Below are 16,395 nucleotides of genomic sequence, written 5' to 3' on the forward strand. Positions count from 1 at the left end.
AACAGTTTCTGGAAGGCAAAGGACACCGTCAATAGGACAAAGCAGTAGCCTACAGAATGGGAAAAGATTATTGCTAACTCTACGTCTGATGGAGGGCTAATATCCAAATATATAAAGAACTGAAGAAACTAGATATCAAATAAACCAAGTGATGCAATTTAAAAATGGGGTACAGATCTAAGCAGAGAATTCTCAATGGAGGAATTTCAAATGGCCAAGAGACAGTCTTTAAAAAGTTTAACACCCTTAGCCATCAGGAAAATGCAAATTACATCAAAACTACTTTGAGATTCTATTTTACACCTGTCAGAATGGCCAAGATCAGTAACACAAGTGACAGCTCATACTGGTGAGGCTGTGGAGCTAAGGGAACACTCCTCCATTGCTAGTGGAAGTGCAAACTTGTACACTATGGAAATCAATATGGCAGTTCCTAAAAAAATTGGGAATCAATCTACTTCAAGACCAAGCTATATGGGGGTTGAAGAGATGGCTCAGTGGTTAAGAGCACTCACTGCTCTTTCAGAGGACCCAGGTTCAATTCCCAGCACCCACCTGTTAGCTCACAACTGTCTGTAACTCCAAGATTTGACACCAGTTGCACATAAAATAAAAATAAATAATGTTTTAAAAGACCCAGCTATACAACTCTTGGGCATATACCCAAAGGCATTCCACCCTACTACAAGGATGCTCACTCAACTACACTCATTGTGGCTTTATTCATAATAGACAGAAACTGGAAGCAACCTAGATGCCCCTCAACCAAAGAATGGATAAAGAAAAAGTGGTACACTTACAAAATGGAGTATTATCCATCTGTTAAAAAAATGACATAATGAAACTTTCAAGCAAATAGATGGAACTAGAAAAAAAAATCATCCTGAGAAAGGTAATCCAGACCCAGAAAAACAAATATGTCATGTATTCACTTATAAGTGGATATTAGTCATTATGTAAATGATAATCAAGCTACAGTTCATAGACCTAGGGATGCTAGGTAAAGAAGAGGGCTTGAGGGGGGACATATGGATCTCTCTGGGAAGGGGAAAGAGAATAGAATTTGAAGGTGGATTGGAGTGGGAGGGGATGGGAGAGGGAGGGGTTGGGATAGAGAAAGAGTGCAGGGAGAAACTGCTGGAGTTGGGCTGCATTGCATTGGTGTGGAACCTGCACAGTGGAAGCTATGAAGACGGTCCTCAGGAAGACTCCTAGTAATGGGAAATACAGAGTCTGAACTGGCCATCTTCTGGAGCCAAGCAGGCCTCTCAATGGCGGGACTAGGCTGCATTTGGTTGACTTGTTGGCCAAGTCGGCCTGTGGAGATCCCCAACCAAGGCTGATGCTAGGACAGAGCGATGCTGACGGCAAACTGGCAGTGGGACCCCATTGCTGAGGACAACAGCCACACAGCTCACTGAATGTGGGGAGGTCAAGTGGGTGCCTGCAGGGAGCCTTCATCCCTACGCTCTAGTCTCTTTGGTGTGGAAGATACTTGGCAGGCCCCAGAGTACCTTCTCACCAAAAGAAACCTGGACACCCATCCAACCATGAAACCTTTGGCCTGCATCCTGCCTGCAAGATGTCCTGGAGCAACGGCGCTGCAGAACTTATGGAAGTGGCCAACCATGTATGATTTAACCTGAGGCCCACTCAGTGAGAGGGAGTCCATGCCAGACATTGGTTGACTGGCCAGGAACCAGAAACCTAAGGTAGAACTAAACAGAACTGGTATTTTTTAAAAAATCAATTAAATAATTCCTAATGATATTCTGCTATGCTCATAGATCACTGCCTTTGTCCAGTGGCCTTGTCCAGTGGTCAAAAGAGAGGCTTTCTCTGGCAGGAACAGATGCAGAGACCCCACAGCCAGGCATCATGTGGCAAGAGAGTCTATATTTGAAGTCTCCATCTGATTCGTCCCATCAGAGCTCAGAGAACCACGAGGAAGAGGGGAAGACAGACTGTAGGACTCGGAGGGGATGGAGCGCACCAGGAGAACATGGCCCACTGAATCAACTAAGCAAGGCTCACATGGGCTCACAGAGACCGAAGCAGCAAGTTTGGGGCCTGCATGGGTCTGTACAAAGTCCTCTGCATACATGTTGTTACTGTTAGCTTGGTGTTTTTGAGGAACTTGTAACTGTGGGAGCAGGTGTGCCTCTGACTCTTTTGTCTGATCTTGGGATTCTTCTCCTATCAGGTTGCCTCGTCCAGCCTCGGTGTAAGGGTTCTTGCCTTGTCTTTTTGTGTTTTGTTTTGTTTTGTTTTGGTGTTTGGTTGTTGTCTCTTGGAGGCTTGCTCTTTTCTTAAGGGAAAGTGAAGCAGAGCGGATCCAGGAGAAAGGAGAGGTAGGGGGAGCTGGGAGGAATGGAGGGAGGAGGAACCAGAGTCAGGATGTATTGATGAGAGAAGTATCTACTTTCAATAAAAGGATGGATAGATAGATAGATAAATAGATAGATAGATAGATAGATAGATAGATAGATAGATAGATAGACAGACAGACAGACAGACAGACAGACAGACAGACAGACAGACAAGGGAGGCCAGCAGTGCCTTGAACCAGCTGGTGTGAGGCTCACCAGTTTCACAAAGCTAAAAATCCTTACATGAACTCTAATAAAAAGTCTCTGCACCTGGGCCTGGTGGTGGCCCACGCCCTTAATCCCAGCAGTCCAAAGGCCAGTCTGGTCTTCACAGTAAGACTCCTGCCTAAAAAAATAAATAAACAAAAGCAATGGGGGGGGAGCAAAATACTCTCTGCCCCTGTGCTTCTCTGGGGCAATCTTAAATTGTGGGGACAGGCAGGGTTTCCTGCCATGTGCCTATTGAGGGCTCCTCAGTGCAGGAACAGAGGGAGATGGAAAAGTTGGCATTGCTCCCAGCAGCTGAAAACTGTGGTCCCTGTCTGTCTCTGGCTTCCCACACCTTTACACCATTCCTCACCCAACGTCTCTGCATATTAGAATCATCCTCTGAGGAGGATCTCAGCCTTCCGTGCAACTCGTGGCTCAAGACTGAGGTTCCTAGCCCTCTCATTTAACTGCAGTGGGACTAAGTGACACCTACTGTACACCTAGATGTTGAAATTGAGTCTGAGAATAGGTTATGAGAGCCTTTGGGGACTGCAGGCAAACCACGCTCTGCTGAGCTACATATCCCAGACTGCCCTCAAACTCCAGACCCTTGGGTTTCAGCCTGGATTCTAGGATTACGTGTATGTGCCATCGAGGCCATTTTAACTTCTGGCTTTCTTTTTTTCCCTTGCTTTGTTTGCATATGAGATTTGCTTGTGAGATTCCCTGGAGCCTCAGAGTCCAGGACAAAGACCACCGACATGGGATAAAAACCCAAGTAGTGTGGAAAAGTTAAAGAACATCACAAAGGAACCAGCCAAGAGTTACAAATTCCAATTCCAGCCTTTATTTCAATGGCAGAGCAGAGAGGAGGCTCAACCCAGGTTAGGTCATTCCCAGACAGAGAGAGCTGGACAGGAGCCCCTGGGAATGCCTCTCCACCCAGCTAAGAGGTTGGGGAGGAAGAGAAGAAGATAATACTGGTACTGCCACTTCCACAGCTGCCACAGCCAGGAGCTGGGACACCTCAAGCAGCAAGCTGACCTCCAGAGGTCAAGGCAGAACCAGAATCAGGCAAGGATCAGACAGGATCAGCAGACATTGCAAGAGTGTACAGACTCAACAAATGAGGAAACTCTTGGGGGCCCCCAAACAGCATTGATATTTCACAAAGGGGACTCCCAGGGCCTGCAGGCTCCAGGAACTGAATGCTCAGGGAAGCTTGACCACAATGAGACACTCACAAAGAGACTTCGATAGCCACCCCCCAACCCCCGTGTGTTGTTCTGTAAGGGTAGGAACAGGTCTGGAGGGAGGAGGGCGAAAAGAGTCAACAAAAAGCACGGGAAGAACGCTGGCGGGACATGAAAAGGGACCCGAGAGGGGCCTCTAGCTGCTGCCCTGCCCCTGCTGCTCCTGCTGGCACTCCTGCTGGCGGATGAGGTTGGCCATGGGGCTGGTGATACCACCTATCATGGTCCAGTATTCATCAAAACTGATGCGCCCGTCATGGTTGGCGTCCAGGTTCTGGATGAGCTTGTCAGCTGCCTTTCGGTTCCCTGTGTCCTGTAGAAGAAGTGGAGTCAGTAAAACTTGAGATAACCCAGACAGGACCCTAGGCAGAGTCCCGGAAGCAGCCCTGACAGCTGCTGCCTTGGCCAGGCAGGCAGGGCTTGCGGGGAGGGGGGGCTGAGAGGCCTGTGAGGAGCAGAGGAGACAGGGAGAGCAGAAGCTGGGTACCGTCAGCATGTGGTTCAGCTCTCTCTGGAGCATCTTGCGGAAGCCACTCTTGCTGATCTTGTTCTTGACCAGGCTGTGCTTGGATACGTATTTATAGAAGTTCTCCACCAGGACGACAACTGCCTTCTCCAGCTCCGTGTAGCACTCAGCCATCTCACTGCCTCAGCTCCTAGGAACCAGAAAGAGGGGAGATGAGGAGAGACATCTCCGCACACAGCTCCCAGCACCCCTCGAGACTGCTTGTCTCCTGAGCAGGGAGAGGAGCAGGCATGGAAGAGCAAAGGGAGCGCGGGGGCAGCCCTGGAAGGAGAGCTAAGCACTCCTCTAATCCAGGTGTTCCCCAGCCAGGCTGCCAACTGCCAAAACAGGTTCTCCAGGTCCTTCCATGCCCTAGGCAGCCATGCTGCCTGTCAGAGCCCTCAGAGTTGGAGGCTCCTGTGGGGAGTGGAGGCAGGTAGCTGTTCCCCTACACACACCAGGGTCGCCTGTTCTAGGGAACCACAGATGGGAAGAGTTGAGAGAGAAAAGGCCAAAGACTTTTATCTTCAATCCCAAGGACTGGCTGAGACCCCAGCCCTAGGCCACAAAGCAGGACTAGAAGCCCTTGGCCCACTTCAACCCCTTGCGCAGGCTCTAAGACCGTGAGTTCAGGGGCTCAGGCCACCACTGTCCCTCTTCATCAGAATAGATTTTGTGTGGCTCCCCTCCTGGCCACACCCTGTCAGCCTCTCCTCTCTCATAACCATTCCTAAGTAGACATCATGACCCAACAACACCCTTCACCCCATTACCTAAGAAGATGCAGGCCCAGTTCTGCCCCGGCTGGAGACAGACTCTGGGCCTCTGGACGCAGCGGCTGCCTGGCAGAGGCCAGATGCATCACCCCCTCACCCCAGAACAAAAGGCACTCTCAGTCCAAGCGGATACAGCCTTTCGAATAACAGGATATGAGGGGAGCAGGCGGATCCACTCTGTGAGTCGCCGCCCATGCCCAGAGCCCCTCCAAGTCAGCCTGGCAAATCAGACTCCCTTCCCACCCTCAAGCATAAGAATGAAGTTCTGCTACCCTCCCCCAGCTGGCCCCAGGAAGGGAAAGTGGACACAAAGGACACAGCCACTTGGGCAGGCCTGTGCACCCACAATCAGATTCCCAAAGGTGGTCTCCCTTCGCCAGGCCCCACCAGGCCCTCTGTCCTTACCACCTGCTTTCTATCCTTGGCAGTGCGGGGTCCTCTCAGCTGCAGGCCTGACACTCTGGCCCTCCCCAAACTCGCCTTGACCTCTGTCGTTGCTACACTCTTTCTGGACTCCCACAGCCTTGTCAGTCTTCACATCAACACCAGCTGGGATCATTAGCAAGTTTGGTTAGTCTCCGGCTCTGATCTCTCCATCTATGGAGCCCGCGTAGTGTTTCTTACATTCAGCTGCTGTTCTGTGATCCAAGTAGGAGACTACGCAGACGTGAGGGCAAGGTTTTCTAATCTTGAATACACCACTACCCTCTTCTTAATCTCTGAAACTTGCCTGGCCTACAATGCCTGGCCAAGTGCCCTGCTCAGAGGAGATGTTCCAATATTCCACCTCCTTCCAGCCCTAATGCCCAGCATCCAAGGTCCCTCCTACCCTTCTACACTTTTATGCATCTTTTTCTTAAGGAATGATCAGGACAGGAGGAAGGAGGCCAGAATGCAGGAAGGAAGGAGAGCTGAGAGGATCAGGCTGCAGCATCTCTGATGGGAAATCCTCCCCTGCTGACCACTCTGGTCTGTGGCTAGAAGGATGACACACAGTACCAGATCCACAGGAAACTATATTCTTCCCCATACTCTGTTTGTGAAGGGTGTAACAGTGTGGTTTAATGTTTGAAAGACACTCAGAAAAATTCTCTAACATACACAAATAAGGAAGAAAAAAGATTTTCTGCCCTAATGCCCTCGGATGGGGTGAGGATGGCCTGTGGCCAGCGTTCCTGGAGGTTCTAGAACCTGAGCCGGGATCAAGTCTTGAGAGCAAGAGAGGAAATGGGGAACCCCCCCCCCACACACACACACCCCACAGGGAAGAGTTCTATAAGAAACAATCAAAGAAAAGATAGGGAATGAGTAGATAATTGGGTTGCTGTGCCTCTGTTGCTGTCCCCAAAGGCCAGTCCAGCTCTCCCTCTGTCTGCCTTGTTCTTCCCCCGAGGTAGCTTCCTCCTGCCCCCTTAGCTCTATGCCCAATCCCTACCTGGCCTCTTGCAGCAGTTAAGCAAGCAAATGACAGAGGAACACCCAACAGATGAAGCAGACACCTGTCCCAGGAGCACGGGGCCAAGAGGAGATGCAGCCTTGGTGTGCTGACTCTTTCCCAGGATGTCCTCCCCTAGATCTGCCTCCTTCCCAGGTTCTTATAAAATGGACAGCTCTGAGATAACCATCAGGACAAGTGCTTTTCTGGAGACGAGCCTCGGAGTGAGGCAGTCAGGTGTCATTACTCTCCTCCTCCACCCTCCCCTGGGGGGCAGAAGACAGGCTCAGCTGCCCCACCCATTCACAGCCACCTGCTCCCCAGCTGTCCCATCCTTCAACCAGTCAGGCCTGAGGACCTCCAGGCATTGGGGGTGGTACTCTTCCCTTCCTGGGCAGATCTATCCAGGAGGCAATTTTGTCACAAGCAAGTCTTGGAAAGGGAGTTGGGGGTCATATGGGGGTATGCCAGTATACACTAAAGCTTTCCAAAAAGAACAAAAAAAGCAGAAATCAGGAAAACACCTGCGCTCCAAAGGGCCCTTCCCTAAAGGGGCCATTCATCTTGGGCCGCACCCTTCCCCCAATGTTCTCTTAGTCTCCTGGACTGATTCATCATTGAGCAACCAGAAAGCTCCCATCTCCCCTCCCCCCCCATCCCCGCCCACCTGAGCCCAGCTTGCTGACTTTTCCAAAAGACCAAATTGCCCTGACTCCATGCCCCTGGATCTCAGCCACTCTAGCACCACCCTCCCACCCCCAAGTCCTGGGCCCCACCCCTTTGGAAGAGCCTGCTCACCGCCATCCCTTAGTCCACCTGGTCTGGACCTCCGGAAGACTGCCACACCCACCAAGGTTCACCTCACATACACTTAATTCGCAGCTTATTTCCAGATGTTGAATATGTCCCTACTCTTACCTCTCCTACTCAGGATCCTCACCAAAGCCTGCAAGAGTTTCACTTTTAGCTCTGGCATGCTCCGTGTCTCCCTCAGCTGCCTCGGATGGACCTCCTGCTACACCATTTGTCTGGGTACTCATTCGCCAATGGCCTCATTGGCTCACTTCCATTCATTCGAGTTTACATTCAGCCAGACACTCACGCTCTCATTCATTCAGCCATTCCCTCCCTGAGAAGCTCATTCCTCCCAACGGCCATCAATATGCAGGGATAGTAAAATAAAGAAGGGGGCTAGGAGTCTGTTCTCAAGGCTCTATGGTGACTCCCTCCAGCCTCCCAGGCCCAGTCTCTGTCCCTCCGTGCTTCTCCCATGTTGGAGGATAATGGCACAGAGGTGCTCCTACCTCCGCACCCTCACAAGACTCACGACATCACACCCACATATGAACATCCATGAACAGAGCAGAGAACACTGCCAGTCCTCATCTGCTTGGGGACCCCATTTATCCCCAGACAACTTCTGCTGAAGCAAGAACCCCTTTGAATTTTTCCACCTCGTAAAGTTGTAAGAGGGGGGTGTGCACGCACACACCTCCACCCCAGGCCTCCCCAACCTTCAGAGGGCTCCTCTCTTGGGGGAACCTGAGCCCACCTTACCATCACCCTTACCCTTGCCCCCACCTCAACTGGGCTGGGCAGGCAAACACTCCTACAGCGCAGGTGGCTCTGCCAGGCAAACCCAGTCAAGCTGGGACCTGCCTAGGACCTAGCGTGGAAAAGCTGCCAGTTTGAAACTCCACTCCTCTCTCTTTCCCTCTCCCCATCCAGGGGACCTCCCAGGCTTCCCCAGGCCCCTCCCAAGGAACACTACCCAGCGCAAATGAGGCCTGCATCCGGACCCTGCCTGTGCCTCAGGTGAAGGAGAAGCCACCTCAGCCCCTGCCTCTCTTTCCTGGCTTCTTATGAGCTCTGGACCCTCTCTAGTTCCTCCTGGACCCCATTTTCTCTCCTAGGTCACAGTTACCATAGTTCAGTGAGGCCTGTGTCTACAGTCCAACCACCCCCAACACCCACCAAGAAACACTCACTCTGTTCCCGTTCAGAGAGGACAAGGACGCAACAGCTGTGGGCAAGGCCCTGGAATGTTCTGCCCAGAGTCCCAGCCCCTGGAGACAAGCCAGGTCAGCTGCTTGGCCAGGGAGAGGGGCTTACTACCCTGCCTAGTCCTCTAAAGCTTTCACAAAGCCACCAGGGTTCCTCTTTCCCTAACTAGCCTTCGGGGAGAGTTCATTACCAAAATCTTCTGCCCTGCGTCTGCCAGGCACCTCTCTCCCCAGGCTCGCTTCCGTGACCCTTCTTCTGACCAGCCAAGGCTTCAGGATCCCCCCAGCCACCCCAGACCTCCTCAGCTGGGGCTGGAGTGCTTACCTGCCTCCCCGTTGTCCACCTCCTCCAGCAGGGCTCTGAGGCCTGGGCTCTGGCACTGACAGCCAGGCAGCTCCTGCTCAGCCGAGCCAGGACTCCTCCCCACGGCACTCCAGAATCTGTCCCACTCCCTTTGCCTGGCTGAGCTGGCTGTGGGAAGGTAGTGACTGAACTCTTGACTTGGCCCTGGGGTTGGGCCCTTGTTAAAGGGGTACACACCTTTTTTTTTAAACACCCCTCTACCCTCACCCTAGAGGGAGTGGTAGAAGCTGGCACTCCTCCAACCCCACCCTCCTAACCCCACAGGCTCTGAGCAAAGCCCAACAGGATAGAGGAGAGAAAGGGAAGGCTCATCACCTGCCCTTCTCACCTCGGTCACTGAAAGCCAGGTTTCAGGGCAGCCTCCACCAAAGACGAGTTCAGTTAGATTCTCAGGCAGCCTACCTGGCCACAGGACTTCTTCTCTGTTGGGATTTAAGGGATCTATCACCCGATTTCTGTTGGTTAGAGTAAGAGGGCAGACAGCAGCTCTTTCTGGTTTTGCCTCTCCAGCTCAGCCGCCCTGAGTTGGAAGAACGTTCCTAAGACCCTCCTGCAGGTCAAGTGCCTCCTCAGCACATCCTAATCCTGTCCACACCTTTCCTTCAGGTACCCAAAGAAACTGTCCAGCTAGACCTCCTTCTAGAGGACGGCAGCCAAAACAGAGAGGACTACTACCATGATGACTTCTGTCAGGTCCCAAAGAGCACCCCCCAAAATAAATAAATAAAAGGGTGACTAACTGAGCTGCCTATGGGCATATCAAAGCGCATACCGGGTTCTCTCAGCACCTGTTACAGAGTCCCGGCTCCTCTCAGTATCTCTTACCCCACACCCTACCCTAAACCTCTCCAGCTTCACTTCCTTTCCCTTCCCTTCCCCAGCTTCTGATTCCTGTATAACCTAGCCATTTTGGTCATCCGCAGTCTGGGGTTTCTTTGTCCTTTTGGCTTCTCTCTTGATCCTCCATTCGCAGCTCCTGGTCCCCTCTCTCTTCTCTCCCTCTTGTTATCCCCCCCCCTCCAACCTCCAGCCTCCTCTCAAGTCTTTGTCTTTGTCCTTGTCTGCTCTGCTGCCATGCTCGGTCTGGACTCTTCCAGTTGCTTCTGGCTGTTTTCTTCCTCCCATCTACAATAAAACTCTTCTCCTCAGCCATACCTAGGAGCAGTCAGTGTCCTCATTTTCATTCACGTGGTGCTCAAGACCCAGGAGGGACACATAGGAGCCTCCTTCCAAGGGGCTCAGCCACTCTCTTAACAGAAGCAACCTACTGATTTGACTCTACTAGACTGTGCAAGAATCGTTTGTTTCTGCTGGCTTCTGCCACCCACCAAATTGACTCCCAATTCTACAGTCGGCCTCCCAGCCATTTCTTCCCTCCACCCGCTTTAAGCATCTCTCCTCATGTGCTCAGTGTCTCTCCGACTCTTGGACCTGCTGTGCCCTCCAGGGCGTCCCCACATGAGCATCCCTCTCTCCCTCTGTTGTAGCGGTTCTCAACCCATGGGTTGAACAACCCCTTCATGGGGATCACCTAAGACCATCAGAAAACACAGACTTAAACCGGGTGGTGGTGGCGCACGCCTTTAATCCCAGCACTAGGGAGGCAGAGGCAGGCGGATCTCTGTGAGTTCGAGGCCAGCCTGGTCTACAAGAGCTAGTTCCAGGTCAGGAACCAAAAGCTACGGAGAAACCCTGTCTCGAAAAAAACCAAAAAAAAGAAAGAAAGAAAAAGAAAACACAGACTTTTACATTATGATTCATAATAATAGCAAAATTACAGTTATGAAGTAGCAATGAAAATAATTTTATGACTGAGGGGTCAGCACAGCATGAGGACCTGTTAAAGGGTGGCAGCACTGGCAAGCTGGCAGCCACTGCTCTCTCCGAACTTCCCCTCTCCCAGAAGCCCCTCCCAGTCCACCTCCGGGCTGTTTTCTTCTCTCCCTCCTCCTCCTCTACTGAGTAAGCGGCATCAATTTGTCTGTTATTACTACAAAAGCCACATTGGTGTACCAGAAAACTTCATCATGCTCACGCGGAAAATGTGATTTGGGTCATTGCTCTCTGATAAGACTCTCAGTCCCTTAGGGATGCTCCAGGCTGAAATCCTGGTCACCTGGCTTCTGTCCTGCTCCCTTTGTTCTCAACTCCTTCCTGGAATTTCCTCGCCTCTCCCTAGGAGCTGCTGTCCCAGGGTTTCCTTTCCCTCCTGGGCCTCTAGATATTGGAATCCTCCCTCAGGCAGAGTTCCTGTCTGTGACCCTCATCCCTTCTGTCTCTCAGCTCCCTCCTGGAAGGGCCACTGCTTCCTATGCCCTGGGTCTCTGGCTTCCTTACACCCACCCAGGCCTTAGAGGACCCTTTCTCTCTTCTTCCTCACACTCAGATTTCTGTGTAGCACACTTTTAAACCCAGCCCTGGGGAGGCAGAAGCAGGCAGGTGGCAGATCTTTGTGAGTTCAAGGGCAGATTCATCTATGGAGCGAGTTCCGGTCAGAGTTACACAGAGAACTCCAGCCTCAAAAAACAAAAACAAACAAGAAATAAACAAAAAAAGGATCAAGAAAATAAGGATCCCAGTCCCTCTGTCAACTGTGTTTATGGTTTTGCAAAGTCCCCAGTCTCTCTGTGGACTTTATTTACGGTTTAAAGTTTATTTGATGCTAAAGAATCTTAAGCTCCAATTTTGAAGACTCAAACTACTAACTTGTAACCTGTTAGATAGTTAAGACATGTAAGTTAACGGTCAGCCACCTTTTTTTTCTGGTTTTTGGAGACAGGGTTTCTCTATAGCTAGTTCTCTGGAACTAGCTTTGTAGACCAGACTGGCCTCGAACTCACAGAGATCCAACTGCCTCTGCCTCCTGAGTGCTGGGATTAAAGGCGTGCGTCACCATTGCCTGGCTACAAATTCTTTAATGTACCCAAAATTATTCTTATAAGCTACATTAAGTACAAATGTAATTCTTTTACAGGGACAAGCTTTATTTAGCCTCCTGTGTGTTTTTCAAGGTTAAGCCCAAAGCAAGTAACTAAAAACAAGTAAAGTTTTCTTAACTCAGGTATACTTAATAGATGATGGTTCTCAAACTCCTCAGAGATCTGCTGAATATGCCATTTAAAATGTTTAATGGAAAGAGCTTCCTGTGACGGAGAGAACCGCTACTCCTAGCGGAGGCCCTAAGGTCAAACTGACCCATGCCTCACCCACCACCAGGGTTCCCTACCCCAAACCTCTCCAACCCCTGAGCATTGTTTCCTAGCTTGATCCCTATATAACCAGCCATTTTTACCACATGCTCTCTTGGTTTTTCTTTGTCTTCTTGGTCATCGGGCCTTTCCTAGTCCCATTTCTTGCCTCTCTCTCCTCTCCCTCCTTCTCTCCTCTCATGGCCCGGTCTAGTCTGCTGTCCATGTTCAGTCTGGACTCTTCCAGATGCCTCTGGCTGTTCTCTCCCTCACATCTACCATAAAAAACTCTCCCCAGCCACACCAATGTCCTCATTTTTATTCAGCTTCCACTGTGTCGGGCTTTCTGGTAGGTACTTCCTTGAGGAGTCACATCCTCCTCCTATAAGAGGACCATTCACACCCCCATGAGGAAACCCACTGCAGGAGAATGCCCAGAGTTCAAAGCCGTAAGTTACGAACCAAACTCCAGTCACTCAACCTGTTTCTCAGTGCCTGTTTCCCTTGACATGAGTCAGCTGTGCCCCAGGACACGTGGTTCCTCCCTTCCCCCAGGTACGAACACAGCTTTCATCTCCTAGCAGAGGACCAGCCCAAGCAAGGAGGAGCCTGTCTCTGAGAGCAATACTTCTCTAGTTTTAGGCCTGGGACCACCCTCAACCCAAGTCCACGGAGGGAAGCGAACCCCTAATCTCTCCCACGGCCAACCACTCCATCCTCATACCTCCTACCCACCAATGATCCCTCCATTTGCCCCAAAGACCCCCTTATCCCTGGACCCTGAATACTGGGCAGAGGAGAGGAACAAACAGTCAAGACAACATAGTTTATTTTTTCTAATATTTTTATTAATCAAATATTATAAAATAACTATCATCCACAAATGCCCAAGCACCTAGCTAGTCCTCTCACCCCGAAGTCCTGAAGCCATGCCCTCCTTCGCCCCTTTTGCTGCTCTGCTCCTGTTTGCCCCTGATCCTGCTGGGGGAAGGATGGGGCAGAGCTGGAAGCAGCAAGGGCAGCACAAGGCAGACAGCTACAGCTTCACTGGACAACACTGGAAGGGGTCGGCTCTCGGACGCCCGGCCGTCTTCCCCGCCCACTCTTCAGATTACTTCACATAGTCCATTCTGCCCTTCCCCTACTACTAAGGGCTTGGCCCTTCCCCCACCAGGATCCCTGCGTACCTTTCCAGCCCCAGCCCACCCCCTGAGCTGCCCCTGGGATGAGGACTTTTGACCCAGGAGCTCCTCAGAGCACCCTAGAGGAGGGCACAGAGCCCAAGGGAAGGTTGTCCTGAGCCTGAACCTCACAGCAATGAGAGGTGCAGGCTGGCGAGGGGGGGGGGGGAGTAGGGGTAGAGAGAAGTTTTATTTCCATGCCCAGGACCTCTAAAATCCCCTACCTCCAATACCCCCCAAACCCCCAACAAGTTCCAAGCAGAAGCTCTCAGCTCCGAGCAACAGGGCTCTCCATCTTCACACTCTTGGCTGCTTCTCCAATCAGCTCCCAGAAGCTTCCAAACTCCAGTTTCGAGTCATTACAGTTGCCCAGGTTGGCAATTTTCTCTTCTAGCCCACAGTTGCTCTGAGAACAGGAAAGACACCACAACTCAGCAAGACAGCCGCTCCAAAGCTTCCTGCCCCACCCTGGCCTAGGGCGAATAGGAGGACCGGAGCCTACCCGGGACGTTGGCAAAGAGAAAGGCAGGGGGTAACCAGGGCCAGGTGGGTGGGGTCTTGGAGCACCAGCTTGGGAAGTCAAGGGTCTGGGTGGGGTGGGGTCCACTCCCTCAGTACCGGCATGAGGTGAGGCAGCTGCTGGGTAACCAGGTCTCGGAGTTCAGTAGGGGTCAGCGTCTCCTTTCCTCCCTCCACCGAGTACTGATGGAAGTTCTTGATGAGAGTCTCAATGGCCCTCTCTACATCACTGAATTCTTGGGCATCCTGAAGGTAGGAGACACAGGCCGTCTCAGGAGGACCCACCCACCCTGCAGAACCCTTCTCAGGAGTCTTGGAAAATCACCAGGATAGAAAGCTCTTGAGTCCAGAATCCTGCCCCCACTCCTTTACCTACCCAGCCCCCAGGCCACAGTGACCTCTGCCCTAAGCCACAGATTAGGTAAGCCTCACCACCCCAAATCTTAGGCAGGGCAGGCCCCAGCATGTGCCTAGACATCCTATTTGCATCACCCTGTGGAACCCTAGGGAGGAGATTTGGGGCTTTCTGGGAGTATCTCCAGGGCAAGGCCTAGAAAAGAAGCAGAAGTCATGGGGGGCATGAATCCCCATAAAAAGAAGAGAAGAGCATAGGAACAAAAAGACCAGCCAGATGAATGGGCCCACCTCAGCATTGGCTGACCGACACTGTCCCATGGTGTCTGGTACACTGGTCCTCCGATGAGTTACTTTTGTCGTCTGTCCTATAGCCTGCCCCACAGGAGCTGATGGCTCATGATCTGCCTAGAGCAGGGAGGACAGTGAGGGGAGAGAGAGAGCTCATCATTCTCTTTCTCATGCCCGTTTTTGGCTTCACCCAACATATACATTCACCTAAGCCATTGGAGTCTACACCCCACAGATCCGGTCCCTGTCCAAACTCCAGCAGCTAAGGGCACAGCCCCCAGGCCAAGCCACTCAGAGGGAACCCCCCCTGGGCCTCATTCTTCCCACCTCCTCCAGCCAACCCTGAGAAACTTGGGCAAGAGAGACATGGAGTACTCCCTGAGGAGAGACAGCCCATCTAGGTTGAAGGAGCTGGGCTTTCTTACCTGCTGGCGGCTGCAGAGACAGGATGGAGGAGCCAGCTCACCTGAGCTCAGCTCTTATACCTGGGGGAAGGGAGGGGCAGGCAGGGGCAGGGCCAGGGCCAGGGCCTTATCCCTCAGCCACCCCAACTATTGCAGCCTCCTGGGCTGGGAGCCAACTTTGTGCGCCCCACCCTCCCTCTAGAGTTCTAGACTCAGTCACCACCCAGACAGCGAAGAGGAAATCATGGAGGGCTGGGTATGGGATACCCCTGGCACAAGATCGCCTTGCAGGGTCACGGGGAGGGGAGAGAAGAGAATGAAGACAAGGGGTGCAGAAGGAATCACACCTGGGAGGGAGGGAACCGAGCAGCCAGGAGGCAGGGAAGAAGGGGGAGTCTCCAGGGAGAGGAGAAGGAAGGGTTGCTCAGGGTGGGTTTGCTGATGAGGAGCCTGAAAGAGATCCCAGGGTCTCTGTGCTTTGACTCTCCTCTCCTCTCCCTCCCAACCAGAGCTAATTTGGCTAGGAATGCTGGGTCTGCTGAAACCCAGAGCCAAGCCAGTCCTGACAGCATACAGATGAAAGGGCTGAAAGGAAGGCCAGAGCAGTGCACTCTGGGACTGGGAACCAAGTGCTCTGAGCCTTCACCTGATGTCCTGCCAGCGCCTTGCAGCAGCCCAGGGTACACATGTGCAAGGCTCAAAGGCGTTCCCTGGCAGGTAACAACCTCTCCAAACTGGTTGGGCTACTACCTCCTCCCTCCCTCAAAAATTCTACCCCCCTTCCCTGAATAGCATGTCAACACCAGCCCTCCAATCTACTACCCAGGAACCCCCAGGTGAGTCTAAACTGTTCTTCATGGGACTATGACCAACCCAACTACCCTCCTCACCTGCCCAGGACCTAGGACCTATAGTCATGGGGAAGGACAGACCATGGTGAAAAGACTGGGGGTCAATAGAAGGAATGCATGGGCCTAGAGTCAAAATTCCCTTCTAAGGCTGACTTCAGAGCACATATCCAGCCTCTCTTCTGTGTCACCTGCTGGAGGTCTCAATCGGGGACCCTTCCACAACAGTGGCATTTGGAGAGCTCCTCTGAGGGCTTCTCTGGAGACTCTACAAGGGTCTCGCCATCAGAGAGCTTCTCGGAGTCCTCAGCCTGGGTTCCCACTGAGGAGTCTGGAAATCTCTCAAATTCTCTGCCAACGTCCCCTCGGAGAGCCCGGGGATGCCTTCGGAGGTCCCTCTGGGGCCTCTTTCCTGGTACATGATGACTAATTTGTCTCTGCTGATCTTCCTCTGGCTAACTAGCTGCCCCAAGTGGACACCCACAGGTACAGCAGTGGCAACCCAAGAGGCATACACCATTGCCACACCCCTACCCTCTCTAGCGGTGAGTTGTACAAACCACTTGCCCCTCAAGTCAGAAAGCAGGGTGGGGACAACTCTGTCCCTAAGTGCTCTCTCTCCCTGTCATATTTGAGCAGCATTTCTCCAGGCCAGCTCTAGCTTTGTTACCTTAACCTCCCTAAAAATGTTTCCT

The 16,395-nt window shown here is 52.0% G+C and overlaps 2 protein-coding genes across 4 annotated transcripts in view; both read right to left on the bottom strand.

Annotated features, from left to right (window-relative positions):
• Positions 1-3,403: 3,403 nt before the first annotated feature.
• Positions 3,404-9,026, bottom strand: S100a16 (S100 calcium binding protein A16). Of its 3 annotated transcripts, none has more exons than XM_075978274.1 (3): positions 8,877-9,026; positions 4,320-4,488; positions 3,404-4,145 (listed from the first exon to the last, which is right to left on the bottom strand). In XM_075978274.1, the coding sequence occupies exons 2-3, from the start codon at positions 4,470-4,472 to the stop codon at positions 3,969-3,971; spliced, it is 330 nt and encodes a 109-aa protein (XP_075834389.1). In that variant the 5' UTR covers positions 4,473-4,488; positions 8,877-9,026; the 3' UTR covers positions 3,404-3,968. The 3 variants fall into 3 exon arrangements, with proteins under 3 accessions (XP_075834389.1, XP_075834391.1, XP_075834390.1); XM_075978276.1 differs by lacking the exon at positions 8,877-9,026 and adding an exon at positions 8,537-8,570; XM_075978275.1 differs by lacking the exon at positions 8,877-9,026 and adding an exon at positions 5,111-5,241.
• A 4,387-nt stretch (positions 9,027-13,413) lies between these two features.
• S100a14 (S100 calcium binding protein A14) overlaps positions 13,414-16,395 on the bottom strand; it is a 96,107-nt gene continuing 93,125 nt past the window's right edge. Inside the window, exons 2-4 of the mRNA XM_075978298.1 lie at positions 14,449-14,581; positions 13,903-14,049; positions 13,414-13,690 (exon numbers count right to left, since the gene is read on the bottom strand). Of these exons, the coding sequence (XP_075834413.1) occupies positions 13,553-13,690; positions 13,903-14,049; positions 14,449-14,478 (315 nt within the window). The 5' untranslated portion in view covers positions 14,479-14,581 and the 3' untranslated portion in view covers positions 13,414-13,552. The remainder of the gene's footprint in view (positions 13,691-13,902; positions 14,050-14,448; positions 14,582-16,395) is intronic.

This window comes from Microtus pennsylvanicus, chromosome 7, assembly GCF_037038515.1.
Source record: "Microtus pennsylvanicus isolate mMicPen1 chromosome 7, mMicPen1.hap1, whole genome shotgun sequence".
In the NCBI taxonomy this organism is placed as follows: domain Eukaryota; kingdom Metazoa; phylum Chordata; class Mammalia; order Rodentia; family Cricetidae; genus Microtus; species Microtus pennsylvanicus.